General features: G+C 49.2%; 8 protein-coding genes across 8 annotated transcripts; 6 read left to right on the top strand and 2 right to left on the bottom strand.

Moving 5' to 3' along the window:
* Window positions 1-297: 297 nt before the first annotated feature.
* M437DRAFT_77238 (NMT1-domain-containing protein) lies at window positions 298-1,466 on the top strand (the record flags this gene model as incomplete). The annotated part of the gene is made up of 3 exons (XM_041026768.1): window positions 298-332; window positions 397-499; window positions 555-1,466. The coding sequence occupies 3 exons, from the start codon at window positions 298-300 to the stop codon at window positions 1,464-1,466; spliced, it is 1,050 nt and encodes a 349-aa protein (XP_040877536.1).
* Window positions 1,467-3,930: 2,464 nt separating this feature from the next.
* On the top strand, window positions 3,931-5,073 carry M437DRAFT_77237 (uncharacterized protein; the record flags this gene model as incomplete). Its single annotated transcript, XM_041026767.1, has 1 exon — window positions 3,931-5,073. One exon carries the CDS (start codon window positions 3,931-3,933, stop codon window positions 5,071-5,073), a length of 1,143 nt encoding a protein of 380 aa, XP_040877535.1.
* Window positions 5,074-6,434: 1,361 nt separating this feature from the next.
* Window positions 6,435-8,099, top strand: M437DRAFT_86603 (uncharacterized protein; the record flags this gene model as incomplete). The annotated part of the gene is made up of 1 exon (XM_041028493.1): window positions 6,435-8,099. The coding sequence occupies one exon, from the start codon at window positions 6,435-6,437 to the stop codon at window positions 8,097-8,099; it is 1,665 nt and encodes a 554-aa protein (XP_040877534.1).
* Window positions 8,100-9,615: 1,516 nt separating this feature from the next.
* On the bottom strand, window positions 9,616-10,344 carry M437DRAFT_54204 (Bromodomain-containing protein; the record flags this gene model as incomplete). Its single annotated transcript, XM_041022648.1, has 1 exon — window positions 9,616-10,344. One exon carries the CDS (start codon window positions 10,342-10,344, stop codon window positions 9,616-9,618), a length of 729 nt encoding a protein of 242 aa, XP_040877533.1.
* Window positions 10,345-13,073: 2,729 nt separating this feature from the next.
* On the top strand, window positions 13,074-13,650 carry M437DRAFT_68054 (uncharacterized protein; the record flags this gene model as incomplete). Its single annotated transcript, XM_041025048.1, has 3 exons — window positions 13,074-13,111; window positions 13,165-13,260; window positions 13,314-13,650. The coding sequence occupies 3 exons, from the start codon at window positions 13,074-13,076 to the stop codon at window positions 13,648-13,650; spliced, it is 471 nt and encodes a 156-aa protein (XP_040877532.1).
* Window positions 13,651-14,511: 861 nt separating this feature from the next.
* Window positions 14,512-16,044, top strand: M437DRAFT_14214 (uncharacterized protein; the record flags this gene model as incomplete). The annotated part of the gene is made up of 3 exons (XM_041018751.1): window positions 14,512-15,778; window positions 15,872-15,923; window positions 16,014-16,044. Coding segments are annotated over 3 exons (1,350 nt in total), but the record flags the coding sequence as incomplete, so codon positions are not given.
* A 1,216-nt stretch (window positions 16,045-17,260) lies between these two features.
* M437DRAFT_77233 (DNA replication factor C, large subunit) lies at window positions 17,261-20,494 on the bottom strand (the record flags this gene model as incomplete). Its single annotated transcript, XM_041026766.1, has 5 exons — window positions 17,261-17,600; window positions 17,665-20,214; window position 20,270; window position 20,311; window positions 20,360-20,494. The coding sequence occupies 5 exons, from the start codon at window positions 20,492-20,494 to the stop codon at window positions 17,261-17,263; spliced, it is 3,027 nt and encodes a 1,008-aa protein (XP_040877530.1).
* A 253-nt stretch (window positions 20,495-20,747) lies between these two features.
* On the top strand, window positions 20,748-21,520 carry M437DRAFT_68051 (mitochondrial ribosomal protein L16; the record flags this gene model as incomplete). Its single annotated transcript, XM_041025047.1, has 2 exons — window positions 20,748-20,820; window positions 20,877-21,520. 2 exons carry the CDS (start codon window positions 20,748-20,750, stop codon window positions 21,518-21,520), a joined length of 717 nt encoding a protein of 238 aa, XP_040877529.1.
* Window positions 21,521-24,254: the final 2,734 nt, after the last annotated feature.

Raw genomic sequence — 24,254 nt, 5'->3', positions numbered from 1 at the left:
TATCAAGCAGCAGGTAACGTCTCAAAACACACAAAACATGTATATTGCAGACGGGTGTTCAACTTCAAGATGTCTTTCGTTACTTTGCAGTGATGCTAGAAATCTTGAGGTTGATCTGAGAAATACCGTAATGCCATGGAAAGGAGTGGTTTCTTGTCTGATAAGAGATCATTCCTTTCCATGACATAGAACTTGATCTGGGTAATTCCAGCGAAAGGACTGCTTCTGTTTTATCCCCCTCCACTGAGGGTGGACTTACTGACATGACCAGCTTTTCTGCCTTAAACAATCTTCAAGATGTCTACTGACAAGATCACCTTCCTGGCTAACTGGTCTGTGGCTCTTTGCCCTTGATCGTTGTCAGAATGGAGCAGCGTGGCTGACAGCTTATTGTAGGCATGCCACCCCCTACCACGCCCCTGTCTACCTTGCTCAAGCCAAGGGTTACTTTGCAGAGGAAGGCCTCAAGGTTGCTCTCCTCGAGCCCAATGACCCTAGCGTATGATCTTGCTTCTCTTCTCATTACTTCACAATCACATAATGACCTCCTCCAGGATGTCACCGAGATCATCGGCAGCGGTAAAGTCGATCTCGGCTTCAAGGCCATGATCCACACCCTCGCCGGAAAAGCTCGCGGCTTCCCTATCAAGTCCATCGGTTCTCTCCTCGATGAACCCTTCACCGGAGTAGTCTACCTCAAGTCCTCAGGCATCACCACCGACTTCCGCTCCTTGATGGGCAAGCGCATCGGCTACGTCGGCGAATTTGGCAAAATCCAAATCGACGAACTGACTTCCCATTACGGCATGAAACCAACCGACTATACTGCTGTTCGCTGCGGTATGAATGTCTCCAAGGCTATCATTGAGGGATCTATTGATGCAGGCATTGGACTTGAAAACGTTCAAATGGTCGAACTCGCTGAGTGGCTTGCCTCGCAAGGAAAACCTCGCAGTGATGTGCAAATGCTACGCATCGACGAACTCGCCGAGCTTGGCTGTTGCTGTTTCTGCAGTATCCTCTACATCGGCAATGAGTCCTTCATCGCCCAAAACCCCGAAACGGTCAAGGGATTCTTGCGTGCTTGCAAGAAAGCAACAGACTTCGTTTTGGCTTCTCCCGCTCAAGCCTACGAGGAATACGTTTCTTTCAAACCTGCCATGGGAACACCTCTTAACCGCAAAATCTTCGAAAGAAGTTTTGCCTACTTTTCAAAGGATATGAAGAATGTTGCCAGAGACTGGAACAAAGTCACTGCTTATGGAAAGAGATTGGGTGTTTTGCCTGAGGAGTATACTCCTAATTACACTAATGAGTTCTTGGAGTGGACCTTTGACGCTGAATCTGAAGATCCTACCGGTGATCAGAAGAGAATGGTCGTTTTGCAGGAGAAGGTTGCTGAGAAGGGTGGGTTCCACCGTCTGGGTGCTCCTTTGGTTGATGCTTCGCAGGCTTGCTTGATGTAAGCTCTGCAAGGACACTCAGCTGGAGGATACACGAGTTGAGGAAGCATACTCTACTTGCCATTCTTTCTTTTACTATGCTTATCTCTGGATTTGCATATTCACCAGCAAGGTATACAGTCTATAGCAGATTCACGCCGATCAGAGTATCGTAGTTACGAAAACGCTCAATGACATCTGGATTTTGAACATGGCCACAAACTGTCCTTTTCATAACTTCTTTAACGACTTTCTCCACAAAAACTTCGCCATGACCAAGGTTTGCTCAAGTGACATTCAGTACTATAGCTAGTTATGCCGATCTTATCGATATATAGGTGTGTATAGTGATAACCATTGAGTCCTATAGCATGTCACTAATTAGTTCTTGCTACTGTCTTCCAAGCTCCAACGGTGTGCAAAAAGGCATTGTCTCCTTTACCGCTGTCCATCAAATTCTCAAGTGCGCAATCGTGGCTCTCAAAGTCGGGTGTGTTGTACCGAGGTCTTGTGGAGAGACATTTTCCGCAACTCACCTCACCTCCTCCCTCCGACAATGTGGAGAGTATCGATCGGAACCCAAAACGTCTCAGCTCCTTAAAATTCAGCTCCTGAACTTCAGCTCCGAAGGACAGAGCTAAAGAACTGGTCACCACAAGCCAGAAAGCAAGACGCCAGTAAAGACGCCATCGAACCTCGTTCATCTCCGGGGAATTATACTCTTGACTCGAGAGTCGCGGACTGTTTGATTCAGCGCTTGGTCAGTCAGGGCAAGAACGCGCAATCAATATTCTTCTGTCTGTCTGCAAAGAGAAACAGAAAATATGTTGGGACTCTGTCTTGCGCGATATATATTAAATGTCATCGTTCGACGCATTCCATTTGGAAGAGAAGAATGCGAAACCGTAGACCGTAGAGGCTGAGAAGGTTTTGTGCAAAGTATAAACAAAGCCACAGTGAGAAAACCGCTGCCCGCACTGAGACATTGCTTCCCGCTTGACTTCCCGATCGCAGTTACGCGGGATGCAACTTTTTGGGGGGAACAGAGGTTGACAGACCTTTTCGAGTTTTTGACGATTCAGAAGGGATTCAAAGATGGAAGGCAGGCGGTCTGTGGCAGTGCAGCTATAGAAATGCGCAATATTGACACCCAGAGATGACGCTGTTGTCGCGGACATCGCTTCGCTCCGGAAAGCATGAGGTAGGTATGCATTTTTCATAGAGCAAGACATATAGAGAGTTACCTCTTTTTAACAAAAGGTTGGCATAACTTCTCGTACCTTCGTATCGGAGGATTTACAGGAATATGCTTGACAGCATGCAGCGCAGCACCGGCAACCTGCAGCACTGCATGCAACATGACGTTCAGAGGGGTCCTCTTTGGTGACGCAGGCACAGTGGATACACCAACACGTGCGACAAGTCCTCGCGCCGCAGAGATCCGAACACGGCAACAGAGGTAACAGCGATGTCATAATCTGGCTGTTCATACCTCAATGCGTGCATTGCACAGAGCTCAAAACAATTGTCGGTGTTGCTCAAGCAGCACATCGGAAAATGAGGGGAAAAATTGTGATTGTGATCCTGGCGGATTTGCCCAGCAAAAAAGGCGTCCGCTCTAAACGAGAATACTCCGGGGAGGCGCAAACGAGCTGTTCCTCGTTCCTGAGGCGGTCTGGTGATCTAGATGCTCCTCAATTCTCACATGTCTCATGTCTAAAAGCAACTTTCACGGCTCGTTATTTTGTCTTTTCTACGGGCGGCAGAAAACGCAAAGGTTACCAAAGCCACCATAATCTCCCTGAATCTGTTCGCACGACGCAGGAAGAAACGCAGCACAAAAGCGTTGGTCACAGAGTGAGCACACTTCCTTGGTCTGCGCTGAGCGATTGGGTTTCCGCTAGGTGCGTCGATCTGGGGTTACGGTCTTGACCTGACTTGGAAACCGTTCTTGGTATGGCGCCTTTTTTCTTCCACTCACAGCCCTCGTGCCTACGCTGGGAATAGTTTAGAATTCCTTTACCGACACGCGATGCCATGCCGGACTGTACCTCGTACCTGTGGTCGACAGAAGCCTAAAAATGGCACCAAGCACAAAAGGGATTACCTCGTCACATTGGCGGGCCCCCTTCTTGTTGCCCTTCTCTCCGAGGCGAGCGTGTGATCAGGAATGAGGTAGGTATAAGGACCCGGACACCGGCGGACGCTTGCGCGCAGAGTGGATCTCTTCCTTCCCTTTTTTCCCACTCGTTCCTATCTTTACTTTTGTTTTACACTTTTTTCCCTGCACGACTTGATTTCGAGTCGCATCACCAACCCTCTGACGTTGTTCGCTCGGTGCTATTACTTGCGTGTTCGGCCGTTTCCCGAAAACGTAAAACGGCAGGTTTGGACCGGACCCTTTGACATATATTCACATTACAACGCATTTCGATCACCTTGATTCGAGACATTGTCGAACATTCTCACATTCGCGAAATCACACTCAATGGCTGTCGTAGCAACAATGGCTCAGACCAGCACTTCTCAGCCCAATCTGTGGAAGCCTCGATATGCTGCCAAACAACATCAAGAAAAACCGCAACCAGCTCAACAGTTCACACGATCAAGGTCGTTGAGAGAGCCTTTCGATGCTGCCGAACTGACCCGTAAATTGGAAAATTATCGTCAAGAATTGAAATTGGAAAAGGCACGACGCGAGCAGGCAAACAAGAAGGCAGAGAAGGCATTGGGCTCAGCACAACCACCAACTACTCAGCAGGATGTCAGCACTACAGCACCAGAGGTGGAAGCAAATGCCGGATCGCAGCGTGCACAAGCCAGTTCTGTGCCAAAAAGTCTTATTGCCAACGAGCAACCGGAACGTAGAAGATCCCTCATTCACCGCAGCCGCAAGCAATCAGCCCAGGAAGACACAGCGCCCATTGAGCCAGCTAAGCCTTTCATCCCTCGAGTAGCAGCCAAACAATTCGCAAACACAACAACCCCACTCAAGGAAAAGGCCGAAACACCATCAACCACCTCACACCAAGCCTCAGAGTCCAAGCCCAAGGAAGTCAAAGTAAAGGACACATCCAGGAAGCACGTCCTAGACTGGAACGAACCAGCCCTTCACCACAAGCCCTCCTCACCACCACTCCCATCAACACTCGAATACCCCGATGCAGAAAAGTCTCAAGCACGTATGCAAGCTCTCCACGCCTTCCGCGATGCATCAAAAGCAGGCCGCCCAAGGCCCCTCAGCACAGCATTAGAAAACATGCGCGACTGGGATGCCGTCGACAACGTCTACTCCAAACCGTCAAAACCCATTCATGAAGAATCAGCCTCACCCGCATACATCAATCCTCTCAACCGTCCAATGCTCAAAGCAGCAGATCGCCATGACTGGGCTCAAGGCAGTCAATGCGGTGACAGTGCACGACAATCTCTGCATCTATTCCGTAAAAAGGATTCTGCGCATGAGGAGGCGGAGATGGCTGGCTTGAGAGCTAGTATGAGACCTGCAGCGCCGAAACCTAGACAAAAGAGTCATGGAGATGCTTCTGATCATCTCATTGGTGATGCTGTTAAACAGATCAGAGAAGAACGAAGGAGAAGTAGCCTCTTCAACATCTTCAGAAGACACTGAGGAAGTGTTGCGCTGTGACCACCTCTGGACTCACTCTACGAATTTCTTTCTGGCTATTTGGAGTTTCATGCCTTTCAGATTTTTTCTGTTGATATTTCTCCCTTGTTATTTCTTGTTTGAGATCACAGACTCAAGCCTATGTTTACCTTCTCTTTCTTGCCTCTACAGGACCCATGTATCGGTTTCCTTTTCTCTTTTTCACACCTCGCATCACGCTATGGCTTCTCCGCAAACAAAAAGCATTGTGCTTCTGCGCGCTTTTCGCTTCTTTGTGGTGATGCATTTGTCTTTGCATCACATTTACCAAAAACCTTTTTTTTTCTTTTTTTTTTTCCTTTTTCGATTCTTCGTTCTTGCTTGCCTAAGCGCAACAGCGCGTGATCTCAAGTCTGAGTCGCCCAGCGAGAGCCTATCCAAGTTCATAATACACATGTATATATTTTTTTGCACTCACATATCCCTTTTCTTCTCCACAATCGTTCTATGGTGTGGCTTCAAATGCTCATTTTTTTGAGGATATTTTTGAGAATAAAGACTTGATGCAGAGACATTTGCTGACATGCAGCGAAAGCAATCACTCCCATCGCGCTCACTTTGCCAACTTCAGTTGTGAAAAGTCACAATAATCTCAAGATCTGGAGTCTGGCCAGAGGGAGTGGAGCCATGTGCTCTCACAGGCGAATCTCATCTGCTCAAAGTCAGAGTAATTCCGAGACAGAGCACAGCCAGAGAGAAAGCTCTGTGCTTCACCAGATCTGATGACCTCAAGATCTTGAGTCTGTAGCGCTTGCTAAACACACTCTCCCGAGGGAATGAGAAACAAAAAGGTGTTGCTGAAAGTCATGGAGTATTCATTCGAGAGATCATGACCAGTGAGAGGGTTGATGTTCACCAGGGTTGATGAATGCCTTGTTCGTCCCGGATGCAAGGGGCTGCTTGCCTTGCTACTTCACTCAGATATGCTCTCCAGAGAAGATTCGAAATGAAAAGGTGTTGCTAAAAGTCATGAGGTATTGCCTGGAGGAAGCACGACCTGTGAGAGGATCGACGCTGTCCGTCCCTGCTGGAGCCAGGTGCTTGCCTTGCCACTTGACTCGTTTCACAAATCATCAGCAGCACTCACTCGGCATTGCAGCTTGACCATCTCTCGGTGAACTTCTCTCCTGACAGTGTTAACGCCTTTCACTTGCATTGTTCACAAAGCCCGGATCATCTCGCAATAACTTTGGGTACCAATCACTCACAATCGCTTCTTACAGCTCACTCTCCCTTCGACGTTAGCCTATAAAACCTCCCGATCTCTCGTCGAAGCTTTTCCTCTCCACAACTATATTGCTTGACCGGGACTAAAAGAGGATACCATGGATCTCCGCCAATTTCTCATAGCTCCACATGAGCGGGCCCAACAGCAGTCATCTCGCCATGGAACTCCAAAGTTTGACGCAAATCCAGAGCATCAACAATATGGGCATCAGTTACAGTACCAATGGCAGTCACAGCAATCTCGGCAAACTCAACATCAGAATCATGCCCCACAGCACCACTCTCAAGATCCTGCTCCTTCTCTTCTCACCCGCGAACAAGTCCTCAAAGGTCTAGCAGCATACCCTGATATCCTTGCTTCTCTCCTTGTCTCCCACGTGCGCGGCACGAATATTCGGAGTGGTGCTGGGATGCAAAGTCAACAGCTGAATCAGAGTCAAGGCCAAGGAGAACATGGAAACAGAGATGGAGAGTTCGATTTTCAGCCTTCACACACAAGATCAAGCCTGGTAGGAAGTGCAGAGGTCAATCTTCACTATGCCTCTGCCAAGCAAGAAGACCAAGGCCAGGAAATTCCAGCGCAAGAACGACAGAGTATGCAAAGGTTGGAGATAAAAGGCAGCAGCAGAGCTTCACCTACAACCGGCAACGCAGCCATTTCGATGATTCCAACTAGTCCACGAGCAGGAAGATATGCCAAGGGACAGCGATTGTACCGACAAGGACAATATCAGCAACACATTCATGCTCAGGGACAACACCAACAATACTCAAACTCGGCCCGGGGACAAACGTATAGGTCTCTCAGCAACGTGACTGATGCGGTATCTGTACCTGCACCTTTTACACTAAAACGTAAAGCTTCAAGTTTGGCATCGAGCAGAAACTCATTCACTTCAGCTCCATATTCACCATCGGCATCATCGACTGGAAATACGCCCATCAGAGATGCAGATACACCTTTTTCGCACAAAAAAGTCAGGAAATCAGTCATGATCGATGAGCAGAGATCAAATGATGGTACTTCTGGGCAGCCCAGTAAAAGCACTGAAAGTTTCATGTCTTGTGCTGGTTCAGTGGAAGGAATGAACGATGGATTCGACAGAGACCTTGACAGAAGGTTTGACAGAAAGTCTGACAGAGGGCTTGACGAACATTCTGCCAAACCCAACCTCACTGATTACGGCGACGAAGACTTGATCAGAGATGCTGCCAAAGACGCTAACAAGGAGACCAAACCCACCAACCTCACCCAGATCTGCAACGACAAGTCCAACATCACCAAAGACTCTAGCAACAACCGCACCACAGAGCAGAACGCTGCAAAGAAAACAGCAAAACAAGCCCGACAAGCCCAGCAAGCCCAACGCAAAATCCTCGCCGCAGCAAAACCCCTCGACGTAATTCCATACACAACATCGCTGCAACATAGTACTCCTGGAGTCAAAGTCAGTGAACTCCACAACAAGATCCACGCAACCTGTTTCCTATGGTACCACGGTCTCTGTCCAAAGAAAAAAGGAAAGTATTGCAAGTATCTTCACGCTTTGACCTCGCCGCCGAGTTATGTTCAACCACCTAGGGGGTATGTTCATGGTGGCCATGGGGAAGAAGGGCAGAAGTGTTGCAAACGGGATTGGTGTCCTGGGGATTGGATGTGGGATCATGATACTGATCACCAGACCAATGAGGAAGAAGATGCGAAGCAAGAGGAGATGGGAGAGGTCGAAGAAGGGGAAGTGAATGAAGACGAAGAGGCGTGATTATTCAGAACAGCAGGAGCTCTCACCAGTCTCGAGTTAGGAAGACAGAGAGCGTCACAAATAAGGCAGGGGTTAAGACAAACCACGCACCCCAAAAATCAGGACCCAGATCTCGGAGATGAACATATCGAACAAGCACAAAAGGCAAGTCAGAAGACCATATTACATTAGGACCTTTGTTTCATCTCCGGACATGCACAACAACGATATAGACAAACCCCAGCCATCCAAACCCCCCAATCCAAAATCTACTAAAAACCCCAGAAGCAGATCAGATCTTATACTTGACCATATGTATCAACATTCCTTACTACCACCCACAAAACTAATCACAAAAAAAATAACTCTCCAAATATCCAAATTGCCATTTACACAAACACTTAAGAAAAAGAACTCGCTGTTGGTTCAAGGTTTCTCTAATATTCCTATATGCTACACCCATACCCAACGTATAAACGATATACCCTTGAACTAAGCACACCTAGTTACCCACTTACCAACTTTGCCAATCAAATTTTTCTGGATCGCGCTTCTTAAACACCACTAACTGTAACTCTACATCCACCAAATCTCCTCCCTGACTCTGTCTGTGTAATAGACTCTATACCTTTACCATTATATCCTACTTCCCTACCTCTCTACCTCTCCCTATCCCTTTTACCTGTTAGCTATACTCCTACTCCAGCCTACGCAACAATACAAATTTCTACTATACAAAGGCAGAGTCTTTCTCAAAAAGGAAATGCCATATCCATTAGAGCCCTTGGCCTTATCACCCACCCTTCATAAATACCCTTGGCCTTATCACCCTTTCATAAACACCCTGCCATTCCCCATCGCTATCCCGCACTTCCGTAACATAGTTCCGAACACACAGCAAGAAAAACACCTTGCAAGAATCTTCTTGCCGATTTCTATACCTTTGATCTCCGGTGGTGGGAGTGGTGCACTTTATTCCAAGGCCAATGTCCTCACCAAGCTGCAACATCAATGGCATAGATCTTTGATTCTGCAAAAAGTACAAGTACAAGTGTATGAGCGAGAGGAAAGAGTAATTGGAATAAATGGTAATATGCCAAGTTGAGGGAAAAAGTCAGGGGGGTGGCACAAAAAGCAAAGAAGAGATATAATGCTCATTTTCATTTCTTTGATCGTGGTCCTACCTACCTACCTACCTACCTACCTCCCCCTCCCCGTGTGCTCAAACTCTGTAACGCGTGTGCTTTTAAAATCGGCACAATACCACCTAGAGAAAACTACAACAAAGACCCACTTCAAGAAGCGATGCAGTCATGGATTCTCTGTGGAACATGCCTGTGATCTCGAAAAAACACCGTGTCTGTTGATAGCGTATATCCTGCTCTAGTTCGAAAGACGAATGGATGGAATTGGTAGTTTATAGACTTTGGACACACGGGGAGGGTGGCCAAACCCCCCTTGCTCGCGAAAAGTCGCAAGAAAAAAGGTAAAAGTGCGAGCAGTAAGACAAAAAAAACTCAATTCGAAAACTGATCTATCAAACCTTCCTTCTCTTCTTGTCTCCTCCGACAGCTTGCCCTTCCTCGTCCTCTTCCTGTCTGCCAACCGCAGCGGCACCTTCAACCTGTCTCCAATCCCGAACCTTGGCTTCAATGTCATCAGCCATCTCCCTGGCATCCTTGACCATTCCCTCTTCGCCAGGATTGAACATGACTGCATTAGCAAACATCCTCATGACTTCTTTTTCCAATTGACTCGAGTTGACAATGGCGCGGGGAGGTATCAAATCTGCTGTTTTGTCGAGCAGTACCAAAGATGAAGAAGTGGAGGGTGTCCCAATAGCTGGGGAATCAACGGTTGAAGAAGTGGTAGCGGCATTGATGGCGCGAGACCCAAAAGTGATGGCTGCTTTGATGGATTTCAGATCTTGAGGCCGCTTGATTATATCCGTGTATCCTTCTGCATCTTTCTCTCTCACGGGTTTTTGGAAAGGTCCTGCGTGTTTATGTTGCGTGATGTCGTTGATAATCACGTTAGAAATACGCGCAAAGTTGCGATGGGCCTGGACTTTGTGTTTAGTGGGAGGTCCATAAGCAGGACCTTGTTGTTCAGGCTCGGAAGATTCGGCAACTGGTGCTTCGGAGGCAGGGAGGGGAGTTGCTGAACGAGGCCTCTTGCGTTTGTTGGAAGTGAATCGACCACGTTTGGATCGGAGCTGGGAAGGTGGATCAGAGGTTTCGGCCTGGAGGATCTCTTCTTGGAGCATGTCGGCGGGTGTCATTGGTTCATCCTTGACGATACGAGATGGGGCCGATTGTTCTGGGTTGGGAGCTTGAGCCTCGATCTGGGATAGCACGGATTGACTCCTCGTTCTTGCACGAACGGAGCTCGCAATAGCAGAAGAAGCATTGCTTGCGGCACGATTACGTCTAGTTGATTTGCGGCTAGACTTGGTAGGTTTGGGAGTCGGTTCTGCTTCTTCTTGTTCGACTTGCTTTGGGTGTTCTTCCACAGACTTGGGCTTGATTGGAACCTCTTTGGTCGTGCGGACAGGCGAGATCTCACGCGATGGCGGAGGTGGACTCGCACGTTCAGGGGCGGGACTTTCAACACCATCAATGAACGGTCGAGACAGCAAGGAGGGTCTCTCACGCTTCCAAGTCGCAACACGAGAGTTTGAACGAGGAGTCATGGAACGCGAAAGAGTTGAACGAGGAGTCTTTCTCAAACTGCTCAAAATGTCCAAAGGATTGGCAGCATCGGGACGACGAGGATCAGAAGGTGTAGGATAGGCGTATGGTGTGTGGGGAGAATAGGGAGCAGGGACATGCTGACGAGCAGGAGTTGGTGGTTGACGGGCATGTTGCTGTTGAGCCAGATGTTGTTGATGCATCCTGTTTGGATCCTGGGCAGCGACCTGGAAGGGTGGCAACTGATAGCCTCCTTGGTGAGCTGGACGAGCTGGATATGCTGGCTGTTGTTGAGCAGGATAACCTGGCTGCTGAGGATACTGAGGGTAGGCCTGGTTGTATGTTTGGGGAGATTGCATGTGAGGTGGTCGTGGGGCAGGCTGCAGAGGCACTGGAGGAGCACGCTGAGTTGGCGAAGGATATTGAGCAGGACCACCACGGGTTGAAACAGCAGGAGAATGCGGACGAGGTGGCATGCTCATACCAGGAGGCAGAGGCAGGATTGGATGAGGCGAAGATGGAGCAGGACTGTGACGAGGACTTTGCTGAGCATTGGGACGAGCAAATTGAGGCGGGAAGCCATTCTGCTGTAAGACTGGAGACACACGGTAACCAGCAGCTGACTGAAGATTCGGTAGCTGAGGAGAGGGCTGAGACTGCTGCATGTGCTGTTCTGGAGCCATCTCCGAGAGGGGTGGCAGAGAAGTGGTCGACAGTCTGTGAGGTACTGCGGGTGGAGCATACTGAGATTGCGAAGATGATTGCGGCAGTGGAGGAGTTGGCGAAGCTGTAGGACGAGCAGCGACAGGTTCATGGTTGATGACGGCGTCAATCTTTGCGCGGTTCAGTCGTGCTGCGTCCTTGGGTTGCTGCGACGCATTCTCTCCTGGAGTTGAAGCAGTAGATCCGTTGGTCTGCGCAGTTTCATCTGCTGTTGGTGTTGCAACAGTAGGTTCAGGTCGCGTGGACGGCGCAGAGGCAGCTTGTTCAGTTCGTAGACGGTCGTCCCATTGTCCAGCCTCGATTTCCCCAATCTCTCGCGTCAAAGTATCATATTTCTCCTCCTCTTTTCTGATTTCAGCAACTACACCCTCCCTGTAGCGGGTGTACAGGCGATGGACAAGACGTGGGATTAAGTGAGAATGTTTGGCGGCTTCTTCGACAGTAAGAATGGTCGGACTGAGCTGTCTCTTCTTCCTGTCGTCATGCTGATCCAGGCTATTGCGTGCCTCATCTTTGAGCAGTCGTAGACACAAGTGTTTCAAAGCATCTTCATGCAGACGAGCGCTGTCGTAAGATGGGTCGTTGCGGACGAGTGGAATGTTGTTCAGCTGCTCTGAAATCTGGCCAAAGCGGATAGCAGTCAAGCCATCACTGCGCAAGGCGTGCAAGAGCAGAAGCGACTCGAGCGGAGTGTGCTGGGCCAGACTAGTCATTTGCGAGTTGATTTGTCGCAAAGTGTTGGCGACGTCGGCGACCAGAGTAGCGTGGTTGGTTGTGTTCGGGCCAGAAGTCGCGATGATTCCAGTTCATGCTTGTCTGGTGATTGATTTACGCGTTGTAGCTCATGGTGGTCGTAGTGCGAGATGATGGATGGACTGAAAGATTGTGCTGTTGCTGGCCTCGTGCTTCGTGTCTGAGAGTCGCTTTGGGCTGGGATGGGATTTGCGCGCCTCTTCCGCTGCCGCCAACCGTTGCTTGGCTTTCGTAGAGCAGTTTAGATCTTGGAACCTTTGGACTGTTCCACACTTTGATGCAACATCTGCCTTAACGTCTATCTTGAGATGATGCAGCTATACCTTGACATGCTAGCCTCCAAAAAATGTCTCGATTGCTGCCCGACCACCAGTACCCAACTGACCCATCTAACATGGCTCAGCGAGCTTTCTTATCGGTTACAAGACAATTCTAATCTAGAGGCCGTGCAAAGGCGTCATCTCTCGACTTTTTCTCGTGCACAACACAATTGTCTTGTTCTACTTCAAGAGTCGATGGCTAAGTGTAGGTATACCGAGTACATTCCTCGGCCTGCCTTGATGCTTGATGATGCCAGTCTTGGCGACCTGGTCACTGCCTGAATCGAGTACGAGAACGCACCCCCAAGTGGTCATGCCGCAGCTTGCATATGAATGAGACGATCCTCCTTTTATCACTCAAAGGACTAAGTTATTTCCATTTCACCAACACCCCGCCTTGTGTCCACTTTTCAACATCCGTCCCTGTTTACTGCAACACCTCTGCTGCCAGCTCCAATCAACAACGCATATTCTATCAACAGCTACACCATCCCTGTCAACACAACGTCATGGAACACACCCCTCAACAGCGGGCCAGACCTGAGTCGTATGCTGACCTCTATTGACCCGACTGCTTGACCGACACTTACATGGCTGTAGCATCGCTGCTCGCAACTTCTCGGATGACCTGGATTCTCTATTTGGCTTGAACTCGGGCACCACTCTCGGCAACCTCTCATTCACCGTCCAAGAGAAGTCAGTATCTCATACATCAAGCTACACCATCAGCTCAAGCTGACCAGACACAGGAAGCGCACAGTATCAACCCGAGAAGAAGAACTCGCAGAAATCGAAGCACGCCTACGCGAGACGGAAGAACGTCTAGCACGAGCTGCCAACAGTCCCGACCACGAAATCACTCCACACCAAGCTGCATCAGGCGCTCAGCCATCCTATGCTTCGAGAGAAGCTGCTCCTAGACAACCCTCTGGCTACCAATCGTACCCCGAACAAGCATACCAGCAGAGGCCACCAAACAACAGAGAAGAGTCCTTCCAACCCCACATTCCTGGTGCCATGCCCAAGACACCTACACCAAACTATGGTCAAGGGCAGGACTATGTGACAGTCGATCGCACCAGATGATGTTGCTCTTGAATCGAGAAGGGCATCAACAAGCATACGCGGTATCTAGAGGATATGCAGCGAGGGAGTTTTGGGATTTGTTAGGAGGCATTTTCAGCAAAGGGCCAGCAAGCATGCGAGAAGATATGCCATGTGCATGGTTAGGGATACAGGCTTCGATTCTATAGGAAGCGGGTTCTGAAGAAGCGAATTTTAATTGTAGCTCGGTTGAGCAGCGCAGATGCAAGCATTGAGCGAATATTGGTTCCTATTACTCATTGAAGATTGATCTGAAACATTGAAATACTGAGCTGTCAATTTAGGCAGCATCTCGGACATGGATGCAGTAATAGTTAGATATGCCGAGCGGGCAGGATCGGTAGAATGGTGGAGTGATGAAGGGGTTGATCGGGCCGTGTCTGTCCTTTGCAGATCCCGAGAAAGGAAAACAAAAACACCAACATGCATTCTTTGTCAAGGACATGCATACAAGTAAAGAGAGAGGCCGTATGAGGCAGCAAAAGATGAGACAATCTTATAAGATGAACTCCCAAGATGAATCTTGAATGCTCAGGAAAGATGAGCTCTTTTGGACTATGGAGCGGGCTTGGCAGCGGGCCGCTGACCCTCGACCCTCGCGACTCGATGCGGACCGTCATTGCACCTCGGCCTACGCGTATACCAGAGCCTGGAAACTGAAAGAGCTTGGTTTTGGCGTTGCAGTGATTGCTTCGCCTATTGGAAACTCGACTGGACATGACGGACGCCGACACGAAACACGACCGCAATGGAACCATGAACGACTCCAAACCCGCCAACAAGCAGCAGAGTAACAATACAACCGACACACCCAAGTCGCAGGAGAGATCAAAGAGCACGGCCACCGTAGACAGTCCATCAAGTCCTCCGAGAAAGAAGCGTAGAAAGGTCAACCATGCCTGTGTCTATTGTCGTCGATCACACATGACATGCGACCTCGAACGACCATGCGCCAGATGCGTCAAACGCGACATTGCCCACCTCTGCCATGACGAACCACGAGAGCCTGCAAAAGGCAAGAAACCAGACACTGATACTCCTCCCGCCGAAACCACTGCCAACCAAGACGAACGCCGAAGTAGCCTGAGAATGGACCCTCCAAGCATTCAACACTCCAAACCACTGTCGCCTACACACATCAAGCAACAGACTCAGCCTCCACCCACTCAACAGCCCTTCTCCATAAACGACTGGAACTTTGGCTCTACAAACCAGTTACACGACATGAGAAATCTACATCCCAACTACACCTTCAATACTTCAGAAGTCACAGACGAATACAATTTCCTCGGCGACTTTCTCAACAACAGTTTACTAGACGATGGCGCAACCTACAACCTCGACGACTCGAATCCAATCTTCAACGATCCTTTGCTGGCAACAGGCTCCCTCTCCACCTACGCAAACAACATGAATCTCTTTTCTGGAATCCATCAAGCTGCTCCCTCTTCAACCTCCCAACCACAACAAGACCCCCCTGCTCCGCCTGCTGCAAACGACCTCTCCCGCCCCACCGTCGACGCCAAAGCCCGCGATAAATTCTACATGACCGCTGCAGATCCAGCCGGCAATGACACCCCCGAAGCTCGCATGTTAAAACTGCTACAAGCAAAATACGACGCCGGCATGTTACGGCCCTTCAACTACGTGCGTGGCTACTCGCGTCTAAACACCTACATGGAATCCCACATGCGACCACCCCTCCGTCAAAAAATCTTGCGACAATTGGAGAAGTTCCGTCCCAAGTTTAGAGAAGCCATGCATAATTTGACGGATATCCAACTGATTAGAGTGGAGATGTGGTGGGAGTCCACACTTATGGAATATGACCGCGTGTTTGCTAGTATGGCAATCCCAGCTTGTTGTTGGCGTCGCACAGGAGAAATCTTTCGCGGCAACAAGGAAATGGCGGAACTGATTCAAGTGCCGATGGAAGAGCTACGGGATGGAAAATTGGCGCTGCATGAAATCATGGCCGAAGATTCTTTAGTATCCTACTGGGAAAAATTCGGCGCTATTGCTTTTGACCAGAGTCAAAAAGCCATCTTGACGTCTTGCACGTTGAAGAATCCTAGCGAGGATGACGACGACGACAAGGACGACAAAGATGGTGTTGCAGGCAAAGATGGTGTTGCAGTCAAAGATGGCAAAGGCAAGAGTGCAAAACAAGGCGAAAGAGGTGCAGAGCCCAAACCGGTAAAAGGATTGAGGAAATGCTGTTTTTCGTTTACCATCAGGAGGGATATACATAACATGTGAGTAACTGACTTCTGCCTCTTGAAGACAATTACGAAGGAAAAAGTGTTTAGGATGGCGATCGATTTGCTGACATTTGAGATTGACAGTCCTTCAGTTATTGTGGGCAATTTTCTGCCTATATCATAATCTTGACAATTGGCTTTTGTTTCGAGCATGCTTCTGAGCGTTCTGAGGTTTTTCCATGTTACAGCAAGGAAAGGAAAGGGAGATTCGGAGATCTTCTGTTGGGGAAAACTGGGAGACTTGGAGAGCTGTGTTGAAAAAGAACTGGACGTTAACTACCCAGAAACGAAACCCCGAACCTCAATATGAATTGAATTACACACCCACCCCCAAAAACATTGAAAATTTCAACCCCCGTTCCATGTTTTTCTTCTTTTTCTACCCCTTGTCTATCATTTTTTTTTTTTTCTTTTCTCTCTTCTCTTCATACTTTTTCTTTACCTTTCCCACCCCCACCAAAAAAAAAGAGACAAAAAACTAGCAGTCTTTTTTCGGTCGTTGTGAGTGCTCCTAATTTTATCAAAAGTAACCTTTCCCGCAAGCGAGCAGATCTTGGATATGACCCCAAATCTCCCCAACTCCTCCACTTTCCAACAACACCAGGAAGGTACTTGAGCTTGCCAAGTAGAGAGATGGAAAAGGCCTAATCTAAGTAATATCCAGACACTAGTCACTGGTGGGGAAAACATGGCTGGCATATGCCAAAAAAAACAATGGGGAGGGGAGAGGCAAAAAAAAAAAAAGAGAGAGAGAGAGAGAGAGAGAGAGAGAGAGAGAGAGAGAGAAAAGCTATGTAACAAACATGAAAAAACGTCTTTTTTTCCGCAAAAAGTTCTAGACTTTTGGATACCATATATGCTTCGTGAAGAGAGAGAGAGAAGAGAGAAGGTCCATGTTCGACAAGAAGAGGCAAGGCAGAATAGGTGGTGCTAACCAATGTTTCATGGGAGGTCAAATACTGCTTTGAACATTTCTTGAAGCAGCCAATTTGCAGTCAAGGGTTCCAAAAAATGCATGGTTTAGTATGAGGTAACCTGCGGGCGAACAGAAACGTCTAGTCAGATAAAGGAGGAAAGGAGACGGGAAGGATGTATATTCTCTTTGATTCATGCATGCCAGAGGAAGCTACTTCATAGAATGCTTCGAGGATTCCTGCTTTTCCTTGGGATAAGACCTGCAATTCTATGTAATGTTCCCAGCTGAATGATCGAACAGCAATTGTGCGCCTAGCAAAGACCATCATAGCAAGACAACTTGCAGCAACCATCGAACCCCTTCACGGAAGTATGCCCATTTTTCTCAGCATTCACACCGACGAGCACTCTCAAACTCACTTCTTAGCCCTTGGCTTAGCAGGAGCCTTCTTCTTAGCAGCCGGCTTTGGCTTATCCTCCTCATCATCTTCATCTCCACTGTCTGCCTTCTTCTTTCCCTTGCCCTTTGCAGCAGGAGCTTTCTTCTTCTTGGGTTTGGCGACGTACTTGTCCTTTGTAGGATCCATGTCTTCCTCTTCTTCGGCATCATCCTCAGCTGCGTCCTTGAGGATTGCTTCATCTTCTGAGTCGTCCATGGCTTCTTCGAGATCGGGCTTGTCTTTTGCGATCTTCTTGGATGGGTTGACGACGCTGGAAGCTTTCATGAAGGGGAGAGGGTGAGATTGTGCGTTGTACCTGTGTGGCAATTGGGTTAGCTTGTGCCTTGAAAGGGAAGATAGATGGTGCAATAATCACTCACATCCTGGTAAAGGTGGCCTTTGTCTGAGTTTCCAGCTTGACCTTTTCCTGATCCATAGGTCCGACACCAAGTTCCATGATGGCATCAAAGTCATCCTTGGTAAGGAAGTACTGATCCATCAGCTGGATAACTTCAGGGACTGCTTCTTTGCCTTCAACCTCCAGCTTCTTGACAAGATTCTGCCACAAGGTGGGAAGATACTGTTGTCTGATCTCGTGTCTGTCTCCAGAAGTTCGTAGACGCATGTGACCTTGGATTTCCTTGACTTGACGACCGAGTTTGCCATAGGTACTGTTCTTGCCCAACCATGCTGTGAAGCGAGTCTGAGAACCAGCTTGAGAGCCTGCAACAAACGAGGCTGGACGAACAAAACTCATGATGGCGTGTGTAGGCATCAAACTCCATTGCTGTTGCGAGCCGTGGATCATTCTATCAACCAGATCACCATCCGAGATACTGTCGGCTGCTTGACTTGATAACTCGAGCGTCTTGAGATTGGCCATCTTCGCATTAGGAGCATCTGCAGCCAAGATCGGCTTTGTGCCGAGATAATTCTCCTGCAACATCAGAGGACTGAACTCGTGGTCGTTGAAGTACAGCTCAATCTTGTCATTGAGTGTTGATTTGCTGGCTGCTTGGAACATGCCACCTCCAAGAATCTTGCTGGTAATGTCCCACGGCTTCAAGACAACATGCTTCTCCCAGGCCTTGGACATCTCCTTGCCCTTGTCGTAATCCATGGCAGACTGGTCAAGCTTTGCTGTAGAGATCATGTTGACAACCTGGCGAATATCTGCTCCTGTACCCTCGATCAAAGCGTTCATAACGTTTGGAGGCATTTTGAGACCTTCGCGGTGGGCAATAGTTGCGATACGAGCACGAATCATGTCGTTGCTTGGACGGCGGAAAGGTAGATCGAATGTGACAAAGTCGAATGGCTTCATCTTGGGCAGTTTGCGGTCGTTGCAGATGAGAATCATCGGGACCTGAGTCTTCTTGCAGACAGCGGCAAGCGCGCCGACACCGCCACGATCACCAGCAGACATACCATCGACTTCATCCATGATCAAGACCAATTTCTTCTTGCTTGCCTCGACCTCACCGGAAGAGAAGTAACCCATGAGGGAAGTTGTGCTCAGGACGCCCTTGAGACCGCTTTCGACCAACTTCTTGCTGCGAGTATCACTGGCGTTGCTTTCAACAATGTCAAAACCTTCGAGTTTGGCGACGAGATGTGCTGCTGTGGTCTTTCCAATACCAGGAGGGCCATGAATCATGACTGCTCTGTAAGTACCACTGCCATCCTTTCCGGCCAGTTTGAAATCTTTGCGGGCGTTCTTGTGGAAGTTGCGCAACCAGTTGCTCAACTTTTCCACTTGACCTTTGTTGCCACAAATCTGACTGAGCTGAGTGGGAGCATACTTGACAGTCCAGAGTCTGTTGTCGGTGCCGTCAGCAGCAATACCCTTTTGCTGGGATGCACCACCCTTGGCAGCGTTTGCACGCTCTGCCTTTTCAATGTCTTCAGCAGCCTTCTTGATCTTCTCGGCATCCTTCTTCTGCTGTTCTGCAAACTTTGCGCCGGCCACACTATCGCCGCCGTTAGGAGGAAGTTTCGCAATGAGAGCGCAAAGACCTTGCTCGTTAATGACTTTGAGATTGTGTTGCTTGATGGTGGCGAGTTTCTTGGGACCAGCCTCAGCTCCCAGAACGACGTAGCTAGTGTTCTTGCTGGGAGCTGTCATGCACTTTCCACCATAACGCTTGACCAGATTCTGACCCTCTTCTCTTGAAAGATATGTAAGCTGACCAGTGAAGACAAAGCTCAGGCCAGCAAGACAGTTTTCATTGCCCTCGGGAATGTCGAGACTACCGGCACCAGGGGCGGGGTTATCATCCTTGGGTCGGTTGTACCATTTCTTCTTGCCGGTCGTCTCATCATCACTGGGAGGGTCGGGTGCCTGAATTAAAGGAATGTCGTTGAGAATGGCCTTGAGTTCTGCACTGTCTTCGGGTGGTGGATCCTTGTCCTTCTTCTTGGCTGGAGCACGAGGCTTTTTGAGCTTGGGCTTTTCCTCTTCTTCATCTGTGTCGAGGTCCTTTGACTTTCTCTTTGCGCCGGCCTTGGATTTGGGTTTGGCCTTGGTGGGTTCTTCGATAACCATGTCATCGTCATCATCGTCTGGAACGACAAAGTCATCGTCTTTCATGGTAACATTGGCGTCTTCGTAGTCTTCGTCCTTGACCTTTGTTGATTTGGCCTTTGTGGCGGCGGCGCGATTCTTGGGAGGCATGTCTTCGGCAGGTGGGTCTTCCTTCTTGAGGTTTGTTGTGGGGACGTCGTCCAGGTCGTCGTCAGGGAAGTCGTCGGGATTCAAGTCATCTGTCGAAGGTGGTGGAGTTGTTTCTGATTTGATGGGTTTGGCAGGAGATTTCTGGGGAGCAGCAGGTTGTGATCTGGTAGCGGTGGCAGTTCGCTTTGGCTTGTTCTTGTTGGCGAAATAGGCGGCAGTCGTTGTTTCCTCGCCTTTTGGTGATGCGGCGCGTTTTCTGCGAGGGAGTCAATTGGGGAAGGAGCAGGTTGCAGCCAGGCAGACACGCTTACGCTGTTGCTGCTTTCGTCGTTGTTGCCTTCTTTGGTGCTACTCTGTCGCAGAGTCAGCATGTGATTTCCTCTTGATACCTGTCAAGTCACTTGCTCTTCCTCATCGTCGCTGTCATCAACGACCTTTCTAGCTCTACCCTTTTTGGCAGGAGCCTTCTTTTCCTCTTTCGCCGGTGGTGTAGCAGCCGGCTTGCCACCAAAGAAACTGCGAATATCTGCTGGCATGGTCTATCTCTATTCAGAAGCAAGATAGGTCGATGCCCGCAAATGCTATGATAATTGATACAATTCAATTGCAGCTCTCAAACAAGACGCGCTCGGGGGTTCGCGATCACTCGACAGCGCGTCATCAATCTATCCCGATTCGGCTGCTTCACTCCCGCGGGAAACGGAACAAACCGAGCTCGACTTGGAGAAAGTCCAAGGGCCTGTACCAAGACGAGATGCAGCAATAGGTATACACTCAATCACATCAACCATGTCGGCACCACGGATTCGCGCGAGCCTTGCTTCGCATCGCAACACTCTCTTCTCCTTCGCTCAGACCTGCAGTACGCCACTCGATCCACCTATACCCTCACGCAGTCAAGACTAAACCATACTCCAGCACGTCCACAATTCTTCCCAAGCCAAACGTCACCAATTCTCTCATCCTTGTCTCGCGCATTCTCTTCAACACCTTCTACTCAATCCTGGCTCCTTCCTCGCGCCGGCGCGAACAAGAAAGACCGCAAAGGACGACCTCGTGTACCTACTGGTGGCAGCACTCGCGGCACCACCGTCGTTTGGGGTGACTACGGCCTTCGCCTTCTCGACCACGATCGTCGCATCAGCGCTGCACAGCTCAAGATTGGCGAAGATGTCATCCGTAAACGTCTGCGTGGAATGAAGTACCGCCTCTACACCCGCATCTCGGCAAACATCGGTGTCTACACTTCTGGTAACGAGTCGCGTATGGGAAAGGGAAAGGGTAGCTTCGATTACTGGGCTTCGCGTGTTGCTGTCAGTAAGATCATCTTTGAGCTCAAGGGAGAGCTGCACGAGCAGGTTGTCAAGGATGCTTTCAGATTGGCTGGAAACAAGCTGCCTGGGCTCTACGAATTCGTGCGTGCTGGAGACCCTCCAGTCATGGGCATCACAAAGCTTGGAAATGGTGTCACTGAGGAGTCGCTCAGGCGGCCGAGACGTGAATTGCCTCCCCCCAGCGTCGATCAGTCTGCCAACCGCATGCCCGAGTCTCCTTCACCTTAAGGAGTGACGGCATCTTCTTGTTATTTCCTGCTCTGCTGGCTGTATATGATATCAGGGACTCACAAAATTCGGGCATCTTCTATCGGCGTTCTCAACATGGTCTGTACAAATATTCCAAGAAACCCTTTTATGATTTACCTGTCGTTCAATCTACCTATGCGGCGACAATCATCAAGGCACTCCCTGATGCACTTTCCACAAGCGCGCGCTTCTCACTATGGAGTTCTGCTGCAGCTAGAGTGATAGTATGTGATTGCAAAAGTCATGATTGCATGTCAGGTACCACGGCCCGGCTGCGTTCTACCGAGCCGGAGTGCGCTCAGTTCAAATGTTACAAGGATGGTACAAAAACATATCCCGTCGTTAATCTCCACACTCTGACCTATCACATTCTCACATCTATAACATGGCGGCTGGAAGGTATCTGGCTTGACGCGCAGTAGTTCCTTGGGTTATGCAAGCGCCAGATCTATGCCATGCATGAAGCCGTAGGACATGACTGGAAAATGCTTCAACAACACATCTGTCGCATTACTCCCTCGATTGACATCACAATAGTGTTCAACACTTGTAGCGCAGTGATACGGGTATAGTCAATACAATCTCCAAGCGCTTGCTAGTTTCGCTTGATGTTGAGGTTCTATGGCTAGACTTTTACAGTTTGCGACTCTTCGGCTGTTCAAGCCCAATGCAGGTAGCCGGCTGCAAAACGGCGGTCACCACGGCTATCTTCTACATATCAAACTAATCGCATGCTTCCATGTACGAGTACCCGAAGAGCTAGCATTGCGGCGTAGAAGGTGGATTTAGCAATTGTTGGCTGTTAAGTGCTGAAGAGGAGAGGTCGCAAATTTCCTTGTCGGTCCGCCCCGCTTGTTCTTGTCCAACCATTGCCCGCCCAACCTCTTCCCTTGTTTGACGAGACTTGCATGACACTTGACCATCACGAAAGAGGCGCACGTCACCAGTCTTTGATGCGCCTCTGAGTCTCACTCGGACGGACACTGACGTCCGTAGGGCTCTACAGATCCCATTCTGTCCGTTTGAAAGTCGCGTCGACGGAACAACAGGACCGTTGGCTAGAAACCCACCCGTTGGACACAAGCCGAACCTCTTTTCTCCTCCTTCAAGCAAGGGATATTCTAGGAACCGAACCGCTGATATCGTCTATGATGCCAATAACTACCGTTGTAGCGCAGGGCAACATTCTGAAAAGATCTGGCTCTTCTATTCCCTTTGTCGGATTCTAATTGCGCTACTCCTCCAGGTCGAGACAGTGACTCTATTCTGGATTTGTGGACCTGGCTTTCCCCCTTCTGCAAAGCACCCCCTTTTACGCGTCTCTACAACGCGCCTGCATGGACAACTCTTCACGAACAAACTGTCAGGTCAGTCGCGCCAATGGACAAAGACGAATCCACCTATCGATCGTGACTTGAATACCTGTCATTGAAGGGTCCGTCCGTGCACCTTCACCTGGGTTACACTATCTTCCTATCGTAGAACGTTGACCTCTATCACGCCCTCCTACGCAACCACATGGTGGAGTTTTTCACGTGTAGACAGTTCAAGTATTCGACTGCAAATGGTATAAGATGATGTGCGCCTCTTGCTTTCATTGTTCTCTCACGCGCACCAACAAATCATTCGTGACACTCATCCCGGCAACCAGGTTAAATGCAGCTGTAAAGGTAAAAGAAAAAATCTTCTACGACTCACTAACCCCTCCAGCCCCTTTACAGAAGCACTCGATCCCAGGTTTTCCGCGAGCGCCACACAGGCTAAGTATCCCACCCCTCCTGATCCCTACACTACCTTAATCCGTGCTTCCTGCAGCCAACCCTGCTTGCCGACAGTCTAAGCTGTTCGCGTCTGCACTGATATATATCCAGGTCGCTGTTTGCACATTTTTACAGAACCAGGTTTCTCACTCTCGTTCACAACAATACACCTCACCACACTCTTTACAATGCGCGTCACTCAGGTTATCGCAACCCTTGCGCCTATCGGTCTCGTCGCCGCTGGACCTCTTCATGGTCACTCTCGCCATACCCATCTTCATCATCTTCACCATCGCTCCCTCATCAACGGCACTCTTTCCAACTCTACCACGACAGAAAGTGCCAACTCTACAATCTACGCTGATCACATTTCATACGAGACTTCTACAGTCAATGTTGCTGCTAACTATGCAGATGGTACTGATGCCAACTCTGCTAGCTCAGAGGTAGCTTCTAGCACCATCTCCTCCACAACTTCGCAGTCAGAAACTGCTTTCCCCACTTTGTCACTCACTTCCGATGGTTCGTATGCGAGCGGGTCTCCTTCGAACACATCATTGGCTCTGAACATCTCAACTGCCATTCCTTCCGACGCATCTGTCAAGGTCCTCCTCGCTGCTGCAGCTACCACACCTACTGCTGTAGGCGCACTTTCTCAGACTGTTGATACCACTACCAGCATATCTGTTGATACCGTCTACAACACCGTTACTGTTAATGGAGCTGTCACTACTGCATCTGCAAGCGAGAAGACTGTTACTGTTACCGATGTGGTCACTAACTATGTCACTGCCACCTTCTCGGCATTGACGCCCTTCAAGGCTCCTGCCATCAAGGTTGCTGCTCTCTCCTCTGGATCTTCTTGCGCTGCCATCAAGACTAGTATCGTCTACCTTCCCGCTACCCAGTCCCCAACCCTTATTGCTGGAGGTGTTTCTACCAGCAAAGTGACT

This window comes from Aureobasidium melanogenum (assembly GCF_000721775.1).
Source record: "Aureobasidium melanogenum CBS 110374 unplaced genomic scaffold scaffold_19, whole genome shotgun sequence".
NCBI classification, from domain to species: domain Eukaryota; kingdom Fungi; phylum Ascomycota; class Dothideomycetes; order Dothideales; family Saccotheciaceae; genus Aureobasidium; species Aureobasidium melanogenum.
Note: the sequence above shows the minus strand (reverse complement) of the source record. Positions and strands in the feature narration are given on the sequence as shown.